A 24,640-nucleotide genomic window follows, 5' to 3' on the forward strand; every position below is an offset into this window, starting at 1 on the left:
CCCCTACATTGAGATTGGTGTCATTCAGAGAATCACTCTCACTGCATGTTGGAAGAGTGGGGTGGGGGACAGAAACTAGAGCTCTTACTCTAGCAGCCAAACACGACTGCAGCCACTTCGGGTCTCTAATAAGCAGGGTAGTGTTATTTCACCAGGTGATGAAAGACCTACCACCTAGAGGTCTAATTGGCATTTCCTCCAACTACGGAAGATATACTTTTTCAGCAGCAATGTTTGCCAGAGTCTCGTTTGTGGAAACAGGCTATGCCACTCGAGGGTGGAGATGACTTGACTGCGAGAGGCTATATGTTGACCATCGATAACCCTTTATTAGCTCCCTTCAGTCATAAAAGCAAGTCATAAATGACAAGGATTATCTGGAATTCTGGTGGTTTGGGGAACGATTTGTGTTAAATCATTACTGACAGCAAACAGTTCAGCTTCTTATCCAGCTTGGTGTGTGAAGTTGGAGAATTGAAGTTACTCTGAATTATGGACACTGAAATCTCTAAGGGATATTTTTTCACTCTTACAGTAATTAGATTGTGATTAACTTTCACAGAAAGCTAGTCAAATAGGTCAATAAAGTCATCAGAGTTCGAGAGCTATAGAAGCAGCCAAAAGGCAGCAAAGTATGGTAAGAAAATCTTAAGCCAGAGCAGGTCATGTAAATGAGATTCTGGGTCTGATAACCTTTTGGCATGGAATATCAGACCTGACAAATGCACAGGTCTTTTTTCCTTCTTACAAAAGCATGCATGATTTCATAGGGAAATTTTAGATGAGATTTGGTTGCAGAGGATGCCAGTTAAGGTTCTGAATAATATATATCAGTTTTGAATGTCCCTAAAGTGATGGTGATGTTAGAAATGATGGATGCTGATAAAGTCAGTTGTCACTTGTTTTTTTTTTTTTACTTTGAATTTTGCATTGTTGATTTTTTTTTGGGGGGGGTGTATTTTTGTTGTTTATTTGAAAATTTTGATACATTTTTATTATTTTTGTGGTTTTGTTGAACAGTAGCTATAATTTTTTATTTTGACTTTCATAGTTGTGAGTGGGATATATTAGGAAAATTTATAGAATAGGGGCATGCAGCAGGGGTAACAAACTTGTGGTTGCAACCTCCACATAGGAAGTTCCAGGACTCCATTCCAAGCATAGCCGGGCACTGATGCTATACTTGGATGCTCTCCAGACACAACCTGACAGAATAGGCACCAGAATAATTATTCTTAGTTGATCAGGAATCCTCCTAAAATGTTACCAACAGGTTTGGTCTGGTGTAATCTTGGTGTCTGACCTACAGAAACCACTTAACTCCTGTATCCTCAAGTAAAGAAGATGCTGGCTTCCTTGTTAAATAATTACACGTGGAGAGCATGAACTAAGAGGCTTCCACCAACACTGCATGTAAGAAGAATTACTTTGAAAATTATTAAATGAGATAAATGACAGAAAACTATTTTTATTTTTTTTTTTAAAGCCATCAGAAACTTGAAATGGAATGCAATTTTGCATGTAATTTTGAAACTTTGGTAACAAAAATGAAATCCTAGATGGTTGGAATGGAGCTTTCATCATATCAGTTTCTATATAAAACAGGGGAATAACATTGATCATGACAGTTTCAGTTTCTCATTGTTCCAGGAAAGATTTATGCAGCAATACTTGGGAAATAGCTAAGAAAAATTGGTGAGAAATAATCTGAATGTATGCAGGATCGCATTTTTGCCTTATGACAGTAGTTACAAAATCACAATAATGTGATACTGATAATTTAAGTTTTGTTTATCTCAAAAAAAAAAAAAAAAAAAAAGCATATAAGGTACCAAGCAAAGACTGTTTGAAACACTAATCTGTATAGTATTAATGGAAAACCTTGTGCAGAGACTATATGTAACCTACACATAATTCAAATCAGCAGTTATGTTGTGTCCAGTGTTATTTATATATGGGCACATCATTAGGTAAAGTGATATTATTATCATTACGTAACACATCCAGGGTTTCCAAAGACTCATCGAGGAAGGGCACCTACTCTACAACTCTCAATCTCCACTAATCTTAAATCTTTCTTTTTTAATAAGTTTGCTAGACTTCAAGAGTTAGCCAAATTAAATAATTGCTGTGAACAATTTGGTACAAAAATCAGCAACAAATAAACAGTCTAGATAAGAAAGATAAAGATAAGAAAGTAGGTGCATCTGGTACTCAGCTGCATCTGCATTCTTGGTATCTGTAGAACCTATAGAACATAATTCTGTTAGACACTATTTTTTGTAAAGATGGTGAATTTAATATGGAATAGATAATAAGCACGCTAGTATGCTGTGGAGTCATTTAAATAAATCCAATTAAATGCTTATGGGCTACTCTGCAGAACAGCACCGATGGAGGCATCTTTAGAAAAGGTACAGTGCAGAAACTTTGTCTGTGAGGACAGTTACTGGGCAAGTCCATGACCAAGTTGATTTCTGTTTGTCCTCGTTTGAACAACATCAAGAATTAAGGAGATTTATGGTGCACCGCCCTAAATGTTGTTTGGGATTATCGCTGAAGCAGCTAAGGCTGTGAGGTTGGTGTATCATGTCTGTTAATTGTGGGGGAGAAAATCCTTCCACTTCCATATGAGACCAACATTTCAACTTCAGTTGAAAAGCCTCTATTAATGATTTTTTGCGCTTTAGGTGGGATTGAAGCTTTCCAGGTCTTTCCATCCAACCAAAGAATATCACTGATACTGACTGATCTAGAGAGGTTCCATCCCAGATGTGAGAGCAGTATGATTGGCAGATCCGATTTATGCATAGTTTCTGGAAAGTTGAAAAGTAATGTCTTGAGGGGGGGGGGGGGATACTAAGTTTTTTTTTCCATTGTCATATGTCAAGAGTTGCTGTTTTTGTTTTCTGAGTTTCATCTGTTTTGCGTGCGTGAAGTGTGAACTGATGTGTTTAGGATACTAATATAGACGAGTTTTTAATATATGATTTGCTATCAATAATTTATAACTTTTTTGTCCACATTTACAATGGGAAGCAGTCTTGACATCTACTGAATGTCCTGTTTTCTGCCAGAGCTTTTGCGGATTGTATGATTGTAGTCGAAGGAGGTAAGCCTTGTCCTTCTCTTCCAAATTTACTATTATATTTACCCTTTTGAGTAATTTAAATATACCAATCAAATATGGCATTTCTCCTTCATTATTATTTTCTAATATATCTTAAAATAAACACATTTCCCTCACTCTACACAGATTTGGCTACAATTAATTAATAAATTAAAGTATTCGAAGTTATCCTGCAATTAATTGCATTGGACCAATTGAGATGAGAGCTGATGTGCTATGCACTCTTAAAACTTTCATACGTTGATAAAAATGCAATCATACGGTCAAATTGACACAAATTTTGTAGTTGCTTATGCAACCTACATGACAGCGCATCTAACGGAAATGGGCACATGACGGCATTGAAACACACACATACAAAGACATGTATACAACATTTTCACCATTTTCAAAGTTTGCAAACCTATACCACATGAGACTAAGGGTTAGATAAGCTGGTAATCTTGCACTAGAAACAAAATGTACATTTTATTTTAGGTGTCATATAATCCATGATTATTGCATCAGCTCGTGTTGTTTCACACTAGCTGATGCAAATCATGAAGGTCATCTACACTGAAATATATGACAAACATCCATGCAACAGTGATCAAACCCATAGTCTGTATGCTATTAAACAGAGATGCTATGCAATCAGTTAACCAGGCTGTCAGTTACTCTGTTCAAATTGATTAGTGACTGCTTAGTGATATTCATAGCTATGAATTGTGTTTCACGTGATTACTGAATACTGCAATCCATGAAATATATATAAAAAAAGTTTAAATGACTTCTAATTGTATTAAACTTGTCCTTCATACCAATTAAGATATTGTACTAAAATTTTAATGCCGAGAAGGTTCATAGTAAACTGCAGAAACAACTTTTTTCTTTGCCAAATAAATTTCTTTCCCTTTTGAGTAGTTTTGGCAGGATTAATCAACTTAAAACTTTAGCAGTTAAAATTATTCATTAAAAGAAACTAAAAAAAAAAAAATTTGCTTCTGCATTGTTATAGTAAATTTCCTTTACAGCAGCATTGTGGCTGTGGAAGTTTGGTCAGTACTTTTAATAATTTTAGTGACTGAATTGGTTATAATGGTGTTTGCCATAGTAAGAGAGTGAACTGTAATCTCGCATCTGGAGAATTAATTATATTAAGCATATATTAAATATATATACTCTGATGGATTACTGATTTCAATCAATTGGAAAGTAAGTAAGATGGAAGATTACATAGCTGCTTAGAGAAAGCTTGACTTCAGTAATGGAATTATAATCCTGACAGAGATGATTATTAGTAGTGAGAAAAACTGATATTCATAAGAATTTAGGTATGTGCTCTTAGCATCAGTTGCAAAAAATAATATGATTCAGGTAGTTATTTTTGGATGACTATATCAAATGTTAATTTTATTTATTTATTTATTTTTAACGCTTTATTTTTCTTATGTTTAACTGTTACTAAATTTGAAGAAGGGAAATTTTGTGGTAAGGAGTTGATAGTCACAGCTAAGTAATGATAGGAAAATGTCAGTGTTGTTTGCACCAGGTCAGGTGCACTACTGATTTAGTGTGCTACAGACATGTGCACTTGCTTGTTTTATGTAACTACTAAATAATAATTGCTGATATATTTAATAAAAGCTAAGCATTACTAAGCTAAGGCTTTAAAACGGTTTAACAAATGGGCTTTGGTATTATTGTTGACTATTAATTAAATATCTACTGCTATTTGTCTGCTTTATTATGATTGCTCAGAGAAGAACTTTTATTACTGCTACTGCTTTGCATGCTATTACGTAGTCTAAGGTATTTAATGTTCCTTGTTTTTTAACTACTCATTCATAGCGTTTGTACTGTGCTTTAGTTCAAAGATGTTTTCTAACATTTTTGTTTCCTTAATTGCTAGAAATGTAGAGTATCAAAAAAGTTGCTTTAGTTTTGCATATATTAAGTAAATAGCTTTATTGTTCTTTTTAATTATTATATTTTTAATTTTTTAAACTGCTATCTGGTCTTTCATCTATAGTTCTAAACCTTCCTCTCTCTCTCTAAAATAATTCATGAACATCCATGCTGCATGGATATTTGTGAATTTTAGACTACAAATTATTAGTGAGTGATTATTAATTTGTAGTCTAGCTATGTCTATTCTGTGATATGTTGAAAATATGAGGCAAGTGAATGATATATAATAAATAATTAGCAGTACATTTCCAAGCATGTTTTAAAATTGTTGAAGTAATTTTGGTACAAGGCTGTGGAATATATGCAGTTTTTTTCAAATATGCCAAGTGATTCATTATATTTCTGGGGGGAGGGACTTTAAATAATGTATATACTATATCAGATATAGAACATTATCAATTTCATTAGGATGTGTAGATTTTGTGCACTACTGTATAAAAAAAAATATTATTTAAAGATCTTCAAAATCAAATGATGCAGGTTTGTCTTATAGATTGAGTTTTCAATCAATAGCTGGCTACCTCCATGGCCAATGTCAGTATGGAAGTGAAGGTTTTTTACGTTCCCAGAAAACACAAAGTCAGCACACCAGTTACTTAACCATAACAGACCATTCAGCCTCATACGTCATGGAGGATGAGATGCGACAATGCTATGTGTACATATACTTTTTTTATATAATTTTCCATCCACAAAAGGTTGTGAACTTGTACCATATTAGTACCCTGGGTGAACTAATTCAGTTAAGGAATAAAGAACTCTATAGTAGAAACCAGATGTGATTTTTCATGCTCATTCAGACAGTGGTATGAGTGGTATTTTAACACAAGTTGATAAAGGAAATGAAAGTTCCTCATGTCAGGTTTTAACTGACAGCCCATTGCTGGTAAAGTGGAGCCTTTACCTAACTCAGTAATGGACACATTTATGATAGAAGTATACATAATTTACTTAAATAAAGAGCCAATAGGCTTCACTTCGGCGATGTAACATTATGCATTATGAAATAGGCATTATGTATACATAATGCCTGTTTCACTGAGAATAGCAGCTTGGTGCTTGGCTTCAATGCAAGAATGCCTCCTATATATATATATATATATATATATATATAATGCAGGCATTTGCACCATCCCCAATGATTATCACAGAAGAGTGTGCACTAATGTGTATCTGAAATTTCCTTTCCACGAGTCATGAGGATTATTTTTTTACATTTTCTTTATCTTTATATATTAAAAAATAAAAAACACTAGTGTCAAACTGGCCCATAATGTGCTTATGATACAGCACAACACATGTAATTTTGTTATATACAGAATCTTAGTGATTTGCACATTAAATAAAGTTATGTCACTTAACAAAGTTAAAATTATTTATAAATACTTTTATAAAGCCATATTAATAAAGAAAAGGTGAAACATATATTTATAAATCTTGTTTGGCAGTTTATAAATTCACATGAACGTTTTATATATAATGTATTCTAAGTTAAGTATAATTTCTGGGAAATTCCCATGCTACTCCTCTAAAACACTATTAATATAATTAATATTCTAAGTTGTTGTTTTCATTTTCCTTTATAGTGATTTAGTACCCATGGTGTTATACATGATAGCTTGGGTAAGATAGAAGTATAGTATATGCCCTCAAACAAAATATTAATTGCTCACTGGCCAAAATTGAATTATGTTATATTTCTCTATCAAGGAAAACATTGGTCACATTAGTACAGTCATTTGCACGTTGTCTCTCTCTCGTGATATTTGAGCATCAAACATATTTTTAATGAATCCTAAGTTAGTGGGGAGGGAGCAGAATTCTGATATCTGTATATGAAGGGGTAACCAAAAATAACCAGAACCTGAACTTGGCATGTGCACATTTTCTAAATACGGATGATATCACCAGGCATGATGAACATGCAGTTTTCCGCACTAGTCTGGCAACTGGCATCATCCTGTGTGAGCTGGTTCGTTGTTGTGGATGCTTTTTTGTTAGTGCTTACAAGCAAGTTTGGTGAGTTTGTGATAGCTGACCACAAGAAACAGAGAGTGTGTGTGAAATTTTGTTTTCTTTTGGCTAAAAACTGCAGCTGAAATTACTGTATGCTTTGGCAAGCCTTTAAGGATGACACTTTAGGTAAAACACAGATTTATGAGTGGTTTTCCCATTTCAAAAATGGGGACACATCAGTTGAAGACCAACCACAATCTGGCCGACTTTTGACAAGCAGAAAGGATAAAAGTATCAAAAAGGTTTGCCAGGCAATCAATGAAGATCGTCAGAAGACCATTGAAGAGATAAATTTGTCATGGAGTTCATGCCAGTGAATTTTAACAGAAGATTTGCAAATGAAATATGTGTTTTATAAAATTTGTGGGGAACTACCACCAACATGATGGTTGTTCCCCACCCTCTGTACTCACTCATTCTTTCTTCATGTGACTTTTTTTTTATTTCCACGGATAAAGAAACTCATGAAAGGGGAGAAATTCGTTGATGTGAATGAAGTGTTGCTGGAGGCCACAAACGGTATTCCAGTTGAACAGTTCCAGAAATTGTTTCTAGCAGTGGAAAAAATGTTGAGAAAAGTGCATTGACTCACATGGAGAGTACTTTGAAGGAGACTAAAATATGGTATTGTAAACTTCAATAATTTAAAAATAATAATAATAGTAATTCCGGTTATATTTGGCTAAAAACCTTAAATCGAGACAGGGTTCTCTGGCTGACTTGAGTGTGTCAGGCTTCTTGGATATCTGGGCGAGCACCAAAGCAATGGCAGACAGCCATAATAATACCAGTCTTCAAGACCAGAGAGATTGCAGCAACTATCGTGGCATCTCTCTGCTCAGCCTGCCTGGGAAAGTATATGCTAGGTGCAGGAGCATAGTTGAGTCAGAGTTCCAGGTAGAACAATGTAGCTTTCATCCTGGTAGAAGCACAACTAACCAAATCTTCACTTTAAAGCAAGTCTTTGAGAAATCTTGGGAATATGGCAAGACTGTCTACACATGTTTTATGGACTTGGAGAAGGCATATGCCAGCCTGGCTGGCTGAGTGGTTAACGTGTCCGTTCTCTAGTCAAGAGGTTGCGGATTCAAATCCTGCCGTGGACATGGAATTGTCTGTGGAAAAAATAGTGGTGGCGGTAGATGGCATTGGTGTACCTGTGGTGGTCAATTGGTGGATTGTGAGTGGTGGAAGCAGAGTTGTAGATGCACTCCCTCGATGAGTCTTTGGACTCCCTGGAAGTGACAAATAATAATAATATGATCGAGTTGCTTGGGATAAGCTTTGGCAAGTAGTACAGGAGTATGGAGTGGATGGCTAACTATTAGCTGCCATCAAGTCCCTGTATGAATGCTCGGAGTTTTGTGTCAGGGTAAACAGCATAAAGTCTGAACCTTTCACAGTCTCTGTTGGCCTCCTCCAAGGGTGTGTTCTGTCACCCCTCCTTTTCATAACATTTATGGACTGGATTGATAGGCACAGCCGAGGCAGTGAGTGTGTCAGAATTGGAAGATGTAGCATCGGATGTCTGCTTTTTGCAGATGACCTAGTTCTGCTTAGCTCTTCCACAGATGACCTCCAGCGGACCCTGGATAGGTTTGTAGCTGTTTGTGCAGAAGCCAGAATGAAGATCAGTGTGGCCAAAACTGAAACATTTGTGGTCTCAAGACATCCATCCCAGTGCACTCTACATGTAAGTGGAGAAGTGCATTGGAATGGATGTCCATATTCACGAGTTATGGAAAGTGGGACGAAGAGCTAGATTCTCGGATTGGCTCAGCAAGCGCAATATTGCGGGAGCTTTGCCCCGTTCAATAGTATTGAAGCGGGAGTTAAACCAGAAGTCAAAGCTGGCTGTCTTTAATACAGTCTATGTCCCCATCCTCACCTATGGTCATGTGAGTTGGGCAATGACCGAAAGAATGCAGTCATAAATCTAAGCGGCTGGCTGAAATGAGGTTCCTTTGAGGGGTTGCAGGACTGACAAGACTAGACAGAGTCAGAACTCTGCAATTTGGGAAACCATCGATACGCAGCCGTTGCTTCTCCATGTTGAGAGATCACAGTTACATTGGTACGGGCACCTGGTCAGAATGCCACAAGAGAGGCTCTCCCAGCAGGCCCCCTGCCAAGCCAGAGGGTGGAAGGCCAAGGACTCGCTGGATAGATTATATCCAAAACCTTGGGTGGACACGTTTTGGAGTCCCACCAGAACACCTGAGCTTGGTGGTGGAGAATCATGACTATTGGAAGTTCCTCTTGCAGCTGCTACCTCCCCCCCCCCCCCCCCAACCCAGTTAGGAAAGGTGGGCCTTGAAGATGAATGAATGAATATTTGGGTACCTCCTCGTATTTCAGAGTTGCCAGCCTTGTTGGCCTAGTGGTGCTTGCTCTTCAGCCAGCAGCTCTAGTTTCAACTGCAGCTGCTCTGAAGCTACTTTCATGTTAAAGTGATTCCGATTTTAAATTAAAATTTTACTTTCATTATGTAGCAGTTAAGTTTTAACAGTGAATTATAAATTTTAATTGGTGGTAAAATTTAATTGGTTGTTTATTTGATCTATACTTTTCAGGATCCCGATGAGGACGAATTCTACTTCTGGCATTTTTAACTTTTCCTTCATCTAAATGCATCTATAACATTTCTGTAGAATTAAATATACTCCTTTCAGATAACATATATATATATATATATATATAATGCTTTGCTAACTATCATAAAAATATAACTTTATAAATATAACATATTTAATTTTTTTTTCTGTCATCCTTTTATTCTATAAGTAAAATTTCTGTAACACTGACAGTCATCTAGCTTTTTTGGGGATTGTTTAAAGCTTAATATTTTGCTCAGTAGGTAAAAGAAACTAATTGCAAGAGTAATTGGCTATTAACATTTGATGCATGAAAATATTGATATATTCCTGCTTACTCATGTGATTTAGCTTTACTAACAGTTGTGCTATTTTTATAGCAAAACAACTCGAAATTATTTTTGTAAATACTATATTATGCGCTATTAAAGAATATTGTGTTACTTATGTAAGAGTGAGTGGTAATATATGCAGTATGAAAACATATCTACTTTTTTTAAACTGCTTTAGTTGACTTTAAAATATGAACCTGGAAATGTAATTTCATATATTAAGTGCTGTTTATTTGTATAGTTTTTTGCCTTTTCCCTCCTTTGTAATATATTAATTTTTTTTTTTTTTTTTGATATTTTGGAGTTAATGTAAATTTATATGTAAACTAATTGAATGAAATGTGTGTGTGTATGATTCACTATTTCCAACATTTGTCAGTTTTGCAGACCACCTGCATAATTAATTTCAGTTTGAAATTTTAAGTCACTCATTGTGAAGGCTGGGACAAGCCATGACCATTCAGTTTGTTTGATTATTTTTATGTGTTGAATACATAGTCAAATAGGTGTTGTAATATCAGCACAAAATTTATCAGATATTTTTTGTATAAATGACATTAATGGTACCATGCATGAAATAACAGGGAATGTTGCAATGGATTGTTCTGATTTTGTGGAATATATATGTCAATGCATGTCATAATTTAATGTATAGTTTGTTCCTGTTTTATATACTCTTATAACACATTGTCCATTGTCATCTCCCTTTAAAACATTTTGCTTTGCCTGTATGTTTTCCCTAAAGTCTCCTGAGAAGGCATTAACAAAGTATGAAACTTTACTACAACACCATCCAAACAGTCCTCGAGGTTGGTTTGGCAAGGCTACAGCTTTGGATAAATTGGCAGAACTTCAACGTAGTAATACTCTCTTAGAGAAAGGTATAGCAACGTACAAAAGCTTAATCGAATTAAAAAATGTTCCTGAAAAATTAATTTTGAAGGCTGGAAATAAAGCAGTAGAAAGAATGAGATTCAGAGGTGAGTTACTATTAGTAATTTAACCAATGCTTTCATTGTTATGTAGGTTATCTTAAATATACTAAGTGTTGATTTACCCAGTCATTATCCAAAAACAGCTCTCCATTATATGAAGGACATTTTTGGCATCTGGAAACACATGCATACACATCAAGAGTTATAATCCTTTCTATGAAAATATCGATTGTCTTCTCTAGCCTATGTTTACTCTAGAGGAAAAAAATCACAAGGGACATTAATTTTTATAGATGTTTGCTAAACACATGAAAAAGATAACCCTCTCTTGACTTCAGTCTACCATAAACTAGCTTTCTCTGTATATATTAGTCTTCTATTTATCATCCATCTCAAAAAATATGGAATAGTTAAATCTCCAGTGTTGCACTTACAAAATTTACTCTTTACAACGCTGTCCAATAAGAAATCAAACCTATCAAGGAAATTTCTTTCCTCAGTTGTTTTTGTTAGTTTTATTTTCTATACAGATTTTTATAGACCTATAATATTTATTTTATTTTATATATTTTTTGCAAACCTATAATTAGGACCATGGGTGGATTAAGGATGTTTTTTCTATTTTTATTAATTTATATATATGTATTTTTTATTTATTTTTTACATAATCTGGAAACCAAACATGGAACTTTTTTTCAAGCCATTCCAGGGCAGTAATCTCACATTAGGCAGTGAAATTCATCTCCCAGTTGCAGATAATCACAAACATCCATGCCAGTAATGGGATTTGAATCTGCACCTTTTTGCTTTGAGAGATTTGCTTACCACTAGGTCAACCAGGCTGGCAGTGGTTATAATCCAAAAATAACTCATATTGACTTTTTCTTCATCCTCCAAATGAAGACAGAATTCTGATTCTGTATATAAAGGGCACTTCTAAACATGTTAGAGATTTTTATGATGTGCTGCAGCTTACTACAAATTTCAAAACCCTATTAGCTCCAACCCCTCCTGAAGATATGCTCATACCTTTACTGCTACCTGGTATATATCACATCTCCTATAGTAGCTTATCCTCTTCATACAAGCAGACAGAACAGTTGAAAAAAACTTATTTCTGCACATCAAAAGTTGTATTCAAATGTCTATATCAGTGCTTCATAGTGTTAAGAACATGAGAGAAGCAAACTCAATAAGTTATTAATTTATTTTCTTCCTTTGAAGCACAAAGCACTCTGCAAATAATCAACACCTAAGCCTTCCATTATGTTATATTCAAATGATCAAGCCTCATAAATCTGGATTATCCCAACATAGAATTGACATCAGTCACGTTATTCATGGTTGGCCGAGTGGTTAGCGTATCTGCTCTCCAGCCAAGAGGCAGTGGGTTCGAATCCTGCATAGGCATGGATGTTTCTGATTGTTTTCCACCTTCATACATTCATTCACCCAAGTATAGATATACTTTCCCAATTGACTACTACTCCCATGGTGACCCAGTTTTTTAATATGTACTGGGTCACCATGGAAGTAGTAGACCCAAACCTCCTGCAGTGGGAGAGGCACCTATCCTGCAGTGAGTAGAAAAATAGGCTGTTCATCATCACCATGGTATTCATGATTTTCTAAATTTCTACATAGAAGTATTTATAAAAATATGTAAGTTTATTCAAGAAAGTGCTGAGGCCTTATTACATTAGCGAAACCTCAGTTAACAGTAGTCTAACCTTTCTCAAAGTTTGTGAATTGTGATTTTCATTGGAATAAATATCTCCTCCCACATGTTTCAAGATGCGTTATTTTAAACCAAGCATACATGCATATTTACAGATTTAAGTGATAACTTGTTGCTCTATGTTTCATGTTTTCTTGGTTTTAAGTTCTTGTACTTTTAATATGCTGAGGATGCAATATTCTAAGTGAGATCTGTAATTAATATTTAATTAATTAACATATTTACACAATAGCCTTCCACCATTTGTAGCTAGTTCACCAGTTCTCTTTTCAGATTTCTCTACTAATGCAGGTGTTCCAAAGCTTTTATGAAGGTAGTCAGAAAAGTTCTCAGCCTTGAGAACTTTTCTGACTACTTGCAGTGGTTATAATCCACTGCAAGTAGTCAGTAGCAAGTAGTCATAAAATCTTGCTGATACTGTGCAACACTATCAGCAAGATTTTTTTTTTCCTTTCTAAGTTGGTACATCTGTCATAAGCATCCATGTTAAATTGCAAGTCATTTTATCAAGTAGTTTGTTTTATACAGTTGTCTATTTCCTTGAAATGGATAAAATTGAGTATCGGGTGGTTATAAAATTCTTTGTAAAAGGTTTAATGCCAAAAGAAATTCATTTGAAGTTCATAAAAGTTCATGGGCACTTTTCTCCTTCGTTCTCAACAGTTAAGAAATGGTCCTTTCTTTTAGTGTTGCACAGTGATCAGCATTCATTTTAGAAATTATGGACTTTACAACTGTGTTATAAATAACTCTTAATTTCCCGATGTTTCGATCTTCATATTAAGATCATCATCTGGAGTGTATATACAAATATACAAGGACAAACTGAGTTACATTATACACAATAAGCTAAAGGAACAATGATTCGATCACCGGTTAATCTACTGGCATGACCTCTAGTGAAGAAAAAGAAAAAATTACAGATTAATTAATTATTTAGAAACTATATCAAAACTAAATTCTGTTAAGATTAACATGTGAAAATATTCTTTCTTATAGATTGTCTTCTTTCAGTAACAATGATGTCCTATTTTTAACATTACAATTGTTATTTTAGATTTAAGATTCTGGATTATCTACAGTCCTGTTTATAGTTAACTCTTAGAGAGAAAGGTTCCGTGGGTAGAATATGTGCCTTCCATATGCTTGGGATTTTTAGACCATCATTATTGTTCAGATTGGAGTGGTCGATAAGAATCTCACAGGCTTCCTTAAATTTACATTCATACCATGTTTTGGTGTGATGTAAACAACTGCTCCTTTTCCAATCAACTTTTCCAGTCAATTCTATGTAAAGTGTTCAGGGCATGGTCAGAAAGGCCAGCTTCACCATAGTTATATTTAATGTGTCGTTTATGTTCCTTTTGTCTGATAGGAAATGTGCATCCTGTTTCCCCTATATATATGGCATATTACAGGTGCAATAAATACGGCATACGCAGTCAGAAGGAAGACATGTAACAAGTGTTCTTCCTTCACACTGTTTACCGGAAACCGACACATACTGTCCAATATATATATACATAAACTGCTACCACTGCCCAACACAAAATCTAGGTGTCATTAACACTCTAAAAAACAGGGCTTTGAAGATCTGCTCCAATGAACAGGTGCTGAAAGACGAATTTAAAGTTATCAGCAATACTTTTCTAAAAAATGGTTACAGCCATAACACCATTAACAAAATATGCTACAAGACCTCAATAAAAAACAAATATAAACCAGACTACAATAAAACTATAACCATTCCTTACATTAAAGGGCCATCAGATAAAATAAACAGAATACTACAAAAATACAACCTCAAAGCCACCTCTAAACCTCCTGCAAAACTAAAGAGCTTACTCAACTCATCCAAAGACCCACTCCCTCTGCTGGCCCAACCTGGAGTATACTATATTTAATGCACCTGTAATATACCATATATAGGGGAAACAGGACTTTTGTCTGATAGGAATTGTGTGTACCATCACACACAATTCCTATCAGACAAAAGGAACATAAACAACACATTAAATATAATAACTGGCGAAGATGGCCTTTCTGGCCATTCCCTGAACACTTTACATCAGTGTTTCTCAATGTCGGGCGTACACCCCACAGGGAACAATTTGAATATTTTGGGGGTCATTTAGAAAATGATGTTGCATTCGTCACCTCATCACTGATATACTCAAAACACTCAGCATTGTCGGCAAGGGGGGGGGGCTCAAAGATTTTGATGTTTTGGTGGGGCATGATCCAAAAAACGTTGGGAAATACTGCTTTACATAGAATTGACTGGAAAAGCACCAGTTGTGGTGCACAATTTGTGTTCATGGTATGAACACAAATTTAAGGAAGCATGTGAGATTCTTATCAACCACCCCAATCTGAACAAAAATGATGGTCTAAAAATCCCAAGCATATGGAAGGCACATATTCTACCCACGGAGCCTTTCTCTCTAAGTTAACTATAAACAGGACTGTAGATAATCCAGAATCCTAAATCTAAAATAACAATTGTAATGTTAAAAATAGGACATCATTGTTACTGAAAGAAGGCAATCTATAAGAAAGAATATTTTCACATGCTATCTTAAATATAATTTAGTTTTGATTTAGTTTCTAAATAATTATTTAATTTGTAATTTTTTTCTTTTTCTTCACTAGAGGTCATGCCAGTAGATTAACCGGTGATCAAATCATTGTTCCTTTAGCTTATTGTATATAATGTAACTCAGTTTGTCTTTGTATATTTGTATATACTCCAGATGATGATCTTAATATGAAGATCGAAACGTCGGAAAATTAAAAGAGTTATTTATATCATGGTTGTAAAGTCCATATTTTCTGAAATGAATTAAGAAATGGGCTACTGAGTTGAAATGTGGGTTGTACCAGCCTCAAAGATGATCCATGTGAAGGACGTCCAAAAAGTGTAACAACACCAGAAATCATTGATCAAGTGCACGATATGGTATTGGATGACTGGCGAGTCAAAGTGCGTGAAATTGCTGAGACTATAGGCATTTCAAAAGAACGTGTAGGATAGGTTTTGCATGAAGATTTGCAAATTAAAAAGCTTTGTGCAAGATGGTGCCGTGCAGATCAAAAAGCACTCGCATGAAAATCTCTGAACAGTGCTTGGAGCATTTTAACAAGAATAAATCTGATTTTATGCGTCGATTTGTTATAGGTGAGACTTGGATTCACTATTGCACTCCAGAATCCAAACAGCAGTCAAAACAGTGGACAGAAGCCAGTTTTCAGTGCCAAAGAAGACAAAGTCGGTTCCATCAGAAGGAAAGATCATAGCATCAGTGTTTTGGGATGCTAAAGGCATTTTGTTTATTAATTATCTTGAAAAGGGTAAAACAATAACCGGGAAATATTATTCCGATCTTTTAAACAGACTAGACAAAAAAATTCGTGAGAAAAGACCCAGTTTGCAGAAGAAAAAATCATCTTTCATCAGTACAATGCAACTCCCATAAAGATGTTTTGGCAGTGAGAAAATTAAGGGATCTGCACTATCAGTTGTTGGAACATCCACCCTATTCTCCAGATTTGGCTCCCTCTGACTTCTATGTCTTCCCAAAACTAAAAATCTTCCTCACTGGTCAGCATTTTTCTTCGAATCAAGAGGTGATTGCAGCTGTAGATCTTACTGAGAACTACTACAGGGATGGGATAATGCCTCTGAAGCATCGCTGGAATAAATGTATTAGTCTTAAGGGAGATTATGTTGTAAAATAAAAATAATTTTGAAATTATGAATTCATTTTTTCATTGTTAGGACAAGAACTTTTCAGACCACCCTTGTATATCACCCACTTCTTCCTCTCATATATAAACAACCTTCTCTCACTATCCTCAAACCCTATTAATTTTTTCTGATAATTTGTACTCGCCATTGTCCAGACCTTTCATTGCTCAGACATCTCAATCTTCATCATCCTCTACAACCACTGTTGTAAACACTGATCTCTTTACCATTAATGAAGTGATGAGAATGTTAGACACATTAATTGCTTCCAAAACACTCAAATAAAAACAAAAGAAAAAGAAACAAAAATTCTCCCATTATCTTTGTAACACTCAGTTCAATAGACAAGAACAGATCTCTCTCTCTCTTATTGCAGTGACCTTTCCATTGCTTCTATTACATCTTCAACCTCCAAATCACTTTATTATTAAACAAAAATCTCCAGGGAATCGGGGACTGATCATGGGAGGCCCATATTATCCACTTCAGCTGACATATTATTTCTTCAATTCATTCACACTACATGCACTCACAACATCCAAAGGCAATCCATTCCAATCATGCTCTGACAAGAGAGCGCATCAACTTTTGTGGTATACTATGTAACCCTTTCAGAAGTTTGTCAGTCTCAATTATATCATCCATCTTTCCCCTGTTTGCTAGAGTCTGCAGTCTGCAAATTCTCAATCTGTCCTCATAATACACATTCCACAGTCCTGATATCATCTTTAACTTTCTTCTTTGCTTTCTCCATTGTATTTGTGTTACCTTCAAAACCATTAGACCAGATGCAAAAGATACAAAGTGACTTCTTTATCCTTTCTTGCCATTGATCATTTCAACATTGCAGTTATCTTGTGAGCTGTATTTGCAATCTTTGCTGTATCTCCCTTGAACTTCATCTTCCTATCTACTGAAACTCCAAAATCCCTAGTCTGGTTAATTTCTTCTAACGTAACCCCACCAATATAATACCCTGGAGATACATCTTTATGCTAAAGTGCATGAATTGATAGTTATTTTCATATGCCCACAATTCCAGCCTATTCAAATCATTCTGCAAGTGCTGCTTGTCAGTCACCTTCATTGATTGCCTTAGAGCCTCCACAGTTCAGTCAGTATAGAGAAAGCCCTTTGGTTGGAAAAACCTGGGTTTGATTTCTGTCTGTCATGTGAGGAATCTTTATCTGGCCTCTTTCGACTAAAGATGAGTAGCCGGTCTCATACAGAGGTAGAGGGTTTTTTCACCCAGAAACTCTGGTTTTTCCTCCCTCAGAACAGACAAACCAGGTCCATGACCACATGCAAATTTACAGTCATAAATATATATATATATATATATATATAAAATATTTTAAAGATACCAGGTGTAAAATATGTTAAAGATACCAAGAAATTTTATAAATGGTTTTAATCCTTTTCTTCCCAAGTAAGCAAACAAGCAAGTAAGCTAAGTTTGTGCCTGAAGTATTTTCAGATCTGAGGCAACTCGTGATAAAGGTGGCATAAGCTCTGATCACTTGCCTATGTATCCCATAATACAAAGCACATCTCCTTACAGACATGTATAATGCTGTGTATTATGGAAAGGGTCACTACCCAGACCGGTTTCGACCTTTAGTGAGGTCTCGTCAGTGGGAGCCAGACCCAGAGGTGGTGATACTAAGGTAGAAGTAATGCAGAACAGACTTGAAAATACTTCAGGCATAAACTTAGCTTACTTGGGAAAAAAAGGATTAAAACCAAGTTTATAAAATTTATTGGTTTCTTTAATTGCTCAGTTACTGGCTTACTCAACAAATTTGTATCTACGTGTTTTTTTTCCAATGTGACAATTTCAGCAACTTGTAAAATATCCTATCACTTGCACCCTTGGTGACTTCCCCAATGCTGTAGCATTCTTACACCTCTCGATGGGACTGCATTAGGTTCTCCTCTTTCCCCCAGCCAATGTCCATAAAGAATTTCTGGCAAATCAAGCTCTCTTCTCACCTGTGCTTCCATGTCTTCCTCATCCAGATGATATCACTGTTACCACTGTTTACCTAATGATAAAGCTATCTCCTGGCACTACTCTTTTCCTCCAACTTGTACATAGATGACCAAAGTAGATCACCTCCTATTATACCATAAAATGCACACCATATCACCTCAGTCCTCTCCAAAATAATACAGTCAACTTCTCTACCATCTAGAGACACATCAGTTAATCAAAGATCACCAATATGGATTCAGCCAGTATAAATCCATTGACTGACCTGTTAGCTTATGTCACCCACTATTGGATAGATGTCATGGAAAGGTTTGGAGAAATGTGCTGTTGCTTTTGACACCAGGGGTTTTGATCATGTTTGGTGTCAAGTCCTCCTCAGAAAATTGTCTTCCTTCAGTCAACCCACCATCCCATGCACTTGTATAGCCAGCTTTCTTTCTGTCATTCACTGCATGTTTATTGTGGATGGAACCTTCTTTTTTGTGCTTCTCTGCCAGTGCAGACTGCCTTGAGGGTTGTTCTACAACTATCTTCTTTCTCTTAGACATAAATGACATATTCTCAATCACCACTAATCCTATCCACAGCTTTACTGATAGTACACCCCATTCATCCTACTCTTTTGACAAACTGTGTAGTACTCAGACATCCTTCAGTGTCACCAAAATACAGTCTTTCATTTTCACTCACAAAAGGAATTGCAGCTCGCCTACCCTTCCCATCAGTAATACAGAAATCATCAAACAGAATCAGATTTCTTTGCTTGGACTGAAACTGACCTGACCTCCAGTCTCTCCTGGCATAAACACATTACTTCAATAGTTTCTTTAGCTTTTAAAAACTAGTCATTCTTTCCTGTTTAAGATGCTACTGCCACTCATCATCTACCTAGCCTAATTCTATGCTTATTCCAAATTTACCATCCTTAGGGTACTGTTCACATGTTTGGGTGGTGCATCTAAAACTTCCCAAAAAATTCTCCATGCTGTCCAGAGGAAAGCATTTTGGCTCATAAATGATTGACCCTCACATGCTCATTTAAACCTCCATCTCACACATGCACTGTTTCAGCTCTGTCTTTTTTACAGGTATTTCCATAGTCACTTCTCCATTGAACTGGCAGCCATCATTCTTTTTGTTGGTTTTCACTTTCTGTTGGGCCTATTAAAATGAGCAGAAGCTGTTGAGCATCTATTTTCAATACAACTACAAACACATCAGACCTGCTTCTCCTTTGCATTTATTCCATTTATCTCTGTCCTCTAGAATACCCATCCTCAATGTGTTTCTCAGCAACAACAACCTATTACTCTTTGAGAAAAATATCAATAGAGTTCTTCTTCTCAATCCTCACCTGCACTTCACACACACACATGGCTGTCATGCTATAGTTTCTTCTACCTCCTGTGTATGGGATAAATATTTAAAATAAAATTTAATTAATTAATTAAAAAAAACTATACCACTACTCATTAACAAACAGTCTGGCTACACTATGCAGATGAAGTGTTTGCTATTTAGCCTAATGGCCTAGACATATTAGCTACATTTATAGTGCATTTAACCAGTATCAAAAAATACATTTCACAATTGTTGGTTTCTTTTTTCTATAGAACAAATGTCTCCCCTTCCTAGACATACTAGTTGTTATTATTATCATCATTATCTGAGACCTCCCAGAATGCAAGGACTCATTGAGGGAGGCAGTACATCAACCACGGCAGAAATCATACTTTCTCTTTAACTCATTTAAACTAGATGCACTCACCACCTCAACAGGTAAACTGTTCCACTCACTGCTTGCTCTATGAGGGAAAAATCGAGCCCATATCCCTTTCTTAACTGTGCAGACACTTGGCTTCCATGGATGCCCACCTTCCATATAATGAAAAATGTCATAATTCGATAGCCATAACACCCTCTCAGAAGACTATAGACCTCTATCATATCACCCCTTTTTCTCTTGTTAACCATTGTCTGCAGTCCACATACTCTCAATATGTTCTCATAATCTACATTCTGTAATCTTTTTTTAATTTTCTTTGCACCTGTTCTACAGCTTCTTTATCCCTCTGAACCCTGGACACCAAATCTGAGCACAGTAGTCCAGGTGTGGTCATATCATGATCTTGTAAAGAGGCAAAATGACTTCCTTATCTGTTATATGTCAATTTGTTTCAACATCGCAATTATCTTCTGAGTTGTATTCGAAATTTTTGGCATGTGACTTTTGACCTTCAATTTCCTATTCACCATAACTTCAAGATCCCTAGTCGCATTAGTTTTTCTGATGATACAGTGACATTGGATTGATAGCCATTATCATTTTTCCACAGTTCCAGGGAAATCAGGGATGCTCACTTACAAATCACTTTGTAAGTGAGCGTCCCGGATTTCTCTTCCTATCATTGTATCATCAGAAAACAGTTGAACATCTCCTGTTAGGTCCTTCCGAATATGATTAATGTATAGATTAAACATTCTCATCTGCTTCTAACATAAGGGTACCTACTGTCTGCTTCGTTAGTTTTTTTGTCCACATTCATTTGTTTTCTCTTGCAACATGATGATAAAATTCTTCTGGGTTGCCTTTAACCTGCACAACCAATTTCTTTTTATGCTTTGATATAGCTTTCCATATAATATTCATAAATCTCTCACTCTTATTCTCACAATATTCCTTCCACATCTTCTTTTGGATCTCTTACTTAATCAGGTTACACATCCCTTTCACTTGAGTATTTTTTCTTCAAATCCATGGACACTGCCTTGTTTAAACACCTTTTAAAATCTTCCCATGCATTGTTGATATTCTTCCCAAACTGGTACTTAAGGACCATAGATAATATTCTCCTGAGAGAATGTGCTGTGCTACAAAGCTGTCATTTACAGCTTTATCGTACACTCTGATAGCCAGGTTTTGCCAAACAGCAAACTCAACCCTTTGTTTTTGATGTTCCTGACATTTATGTATAGACATAGCAAGTTACCCCCTGGCTTATTCATGTACCTACATCTACAGTCTGCTATGCCCAGTTGGGTTAATTTTTCATTTTCGCTCCCACACCCACTCAGAAAGTTTGAACTCAAGGTTCATTCCCACCTACCAAATTCACAATTATGCTCAGTGGCATTCATATCATTGTTATATTTGTTGAACTTACACACACACATGCATTCTCACTGTTCCTCCCATGATGATTCTAGTTTTCTGGACTCTCTGCAGTTAGGTCTCAACCCAATAAATAATTTTTCCAGCTCCTGCTATATCCATTTAAATGAATGTTATCCATCCTATGTCTTTTCTACCATCAAACCCATTTCACACACATCCAGACACTTACACCCATTTCTTCTCAGCCTGTCCATTGAATCATTTGTTATCATAGCATTCCTTAACTCGGCTGTCATATCTCAACAATAAACTAACAGTTTTCACTTCTAGCAGTGCTTTCATATCCATTTTTTCTCTCTCATTCTATATTTATCACTACAGTACTTAAATCATTACTTCCAACAAGCACTGCCATCTCTTACTTTTCTGTTTCTCTATTATATTTGTCTGTTACACATGACTATCAGTCAGTTCAATATCCTTTTCTGTTTTTAGGAAACTCTCATCCTAGAAGAAACTTGCAATAAGCAATCACACCATTTCTCATCTTAGCAGTATGGCATCCAAAAACTCTCTCACACACACACACACACACACACACTGATTTAGGGCTGTTTGTTCAGATGATGCAACCCTTTCCCATTGAACTCATGTTCCTTCACTATACTTTTTAATCAATGGCTACAACCCTTATAAAATAGACAAACATTAAAACTACATCTGTGACCATCTATCTGTATGGCAAGTCAGAATTGGCAGACTGTGCTGCATAGAAGTTGCTATATGTCTGAGAGTCTATTTTTGGAATCAGCATCAGTTGTGAAGCACCACCCCTAACCATGACAAGCATCACAACATTAATTTGCCAAAGATTTAGGAGAGAATCATTCCAAGATGACATTTAGCCTGATTTCTCAGAATTAATTTTGCTTTTCATTAAGGCTTATCTGGTATAAATCACGAATAACAAAAATCAAGGGGAAAAAAAGTTGAATTTACTAGTTTTTTACAACTTATCATATACATCTTCAGGATAAAATTATAAATTTGAAAAAAGCTTGCATTAACAGACTGATTTCTCAAGTAATAACTGTCTAATCTAGAATAAACTTTGGCAAATCAAATTGGTTTAAAATATGACCTTGGTTTTTGTTACTCTGCCTTGGATGACGTAGCATTTCAGTGGCTTATTTGAATCTATGCACAATATTTGTTGAATTCAGTGTATCGCATTTCTGTGAGTTGCTAAAGTACCTGCTGTATTTCCTTGGTTATGTGAAATGCTAATTCTGAATGGTGCACCCACTGTTTTTCCACATCTTTGACATGTTATTTCATGCAGATCTTTTCAAATTGTCATGTCTATTTGCAAATACTTGCATAAACAGAAAATTTTGTACATTCCTGGTTTCATCTTGAGATGAGAATGAGGCTGTTGCAGTGACTTCATAGAAATGTTTTGCATTGTGTGAAAGTAACTTTTAAGTTGTACTGTTTAAGTACAGTTGTGATGTATTTTTATGTAACACAAAGAAACTGCATACTTATCTTGCTCCTGTTTGTTTGTTGGAATATGTAATGGCCCGACAACATCAATTATCATCGATTCTTCTTATAATAGTAAGAAAAATCTTAATTGAAGGATGGAACCAGTTCACCTACATATTTTTTATCCAAGTGTCTTTCTAATCTATTAAAGAACCATATCAGACACATAGACTCCTTTATAAAGAACTCTGAACATTTTAACATTTTGTCCAGAAACTATCTGAAATTTCCATTATGCCATCAGACACTAGTCTAGATATTGTTTCTTTGTTCACCAGTGTTTTGAAGATGAAGTCCCTGAGTTTACTGATGATTTTTTTCCCTCCTGATATCTCTCGGCTATTTAAATATTGTCTCTGCTCTAATTACTTCAGATGGAAAGGACAAAACTTCAATCAGCTTTCCGGCTTTGCAATTGGGCAGCTCCTGTCTCCTCCATATATATATATATATATATATATATATTTTTTTTTTTTTTTTTTTTTTTTTGAGATCATGCTAGATTGAGGGTTTGCAAACTGTAAACCCTCAATCTGGTGGAAGTATGTAGATGATATATTCATCATCATCTGCAAATACACGTTCTGCTGTTTTGCATGATTTCTTTTCATATGTAACTCATTTCACCATAAAATAAAATTTACTTTGGAACTAGAAAGTGAGGGGAAACTACCCTTCCTAAATGTTTTAATTAACAAATGCTGAAAAAAGCTTTTTGCTTGGTGTATATCACAAACCTACTCATACAGGTTGTCCTACATTCTTTACACCATGTGTCACAAGTCAAAAAAGGGTGGTTTCTATCAGAAGAGATGAAGAAAAACTTAATGAAGAACTATCAACTTTACTCTCCAACTACTTCTTTGCAACAGATATTCACAGAAACTTGTACATGCATTGCTATTCTGTAATCTGGCTCCAGAGCAAAATCCTGACTTTCACTACAGGATTTCAATTTCCATCCATGACTTTGTATCAAAATTGATAGTCTCCCTAAAGCTTGTGATGTCAGGGGGCTTTCAAGCCTATTTTGACTATATGATGTTTACTTTGTTCTCCTAAAGATCACAACCCCCTTCTATAAACATCCTGGCATGTATAAAATTCCATGCTCTTATGGCCTTTCATACATGTGTCAGACATCAAGAAGTTTTTGAAATAAGACAGAATGAACACACACATTGGACACTACAACTAAGGTCTGGGTTTTAATTTTTCTCACACACGCATGCAAACCAACACATAAGAGTGGAATAAAAGCTCAATGCCTTACATTGAAGACCACTTTACTACTTACAACATAAAAGGAACTATTATGGTCATCTTTTCACAAGGCACCCTTAATAGAAATAAAGGATTAATCTTTTGACATTTGGAAATTGCTTATCAGATTTTTTTTATACATCAGACTACAACTTTTCAGCCAACTCGCTGCACACAGTGCTGAACAATAGGTAACCCATGCTACCTCCCACATTCCACATTGTTTGTCAGTTTATATTGTAATGGTTCATACATAGTTTGTTTTAGTAACATTATAA

At 35.6% G+C, this 24,640-nt stretch overlaps 1 protein-coding gene across 7 annotated transcripts in view; it reads left to right on the forward strand.

The window, feature by feature from the left end:
- Positions 1-24,640, forward strand: part of Asph (Aspartyl beta-hydroxylase) — a 284,141-nt gene that overhangs the window by 132,504 nt on the left and 126,997 nt on the right. For all 7 annotated transcript variants that reach the window (XR_016549637.1, XM_090406732.1, XM_090406733.1 and 4 more), the window contains exon 7: positions 10,768-11,002. Coding sequence is in view for 6 of the 7 variants with exons in the window: in XM_090406732.1 (XP_090262858.1) it covers positions 10,768-11,002 (235 nt within the window). In the remaining variant the exon portion in view is untranslated. The remainder of the gene's footprint in view (positions 1-10,767; positions 11,003-24,640) is intronic.

Source organism: Typopeltis vanoorti, chromosome 17, assembly GCF_054136105.1.
Source record: "Typopeltis vanoorti isolate ZY-2024b chromosome 17, IOZ_Tvanoo_1.0, whole genome shotgun sequence".
NCBI lineage: Eukaryota > Metazoa > Arthropoda > Arachnida > Uropygi > Thelyphonidae > Typopeltis > Typopeltis vanoorti.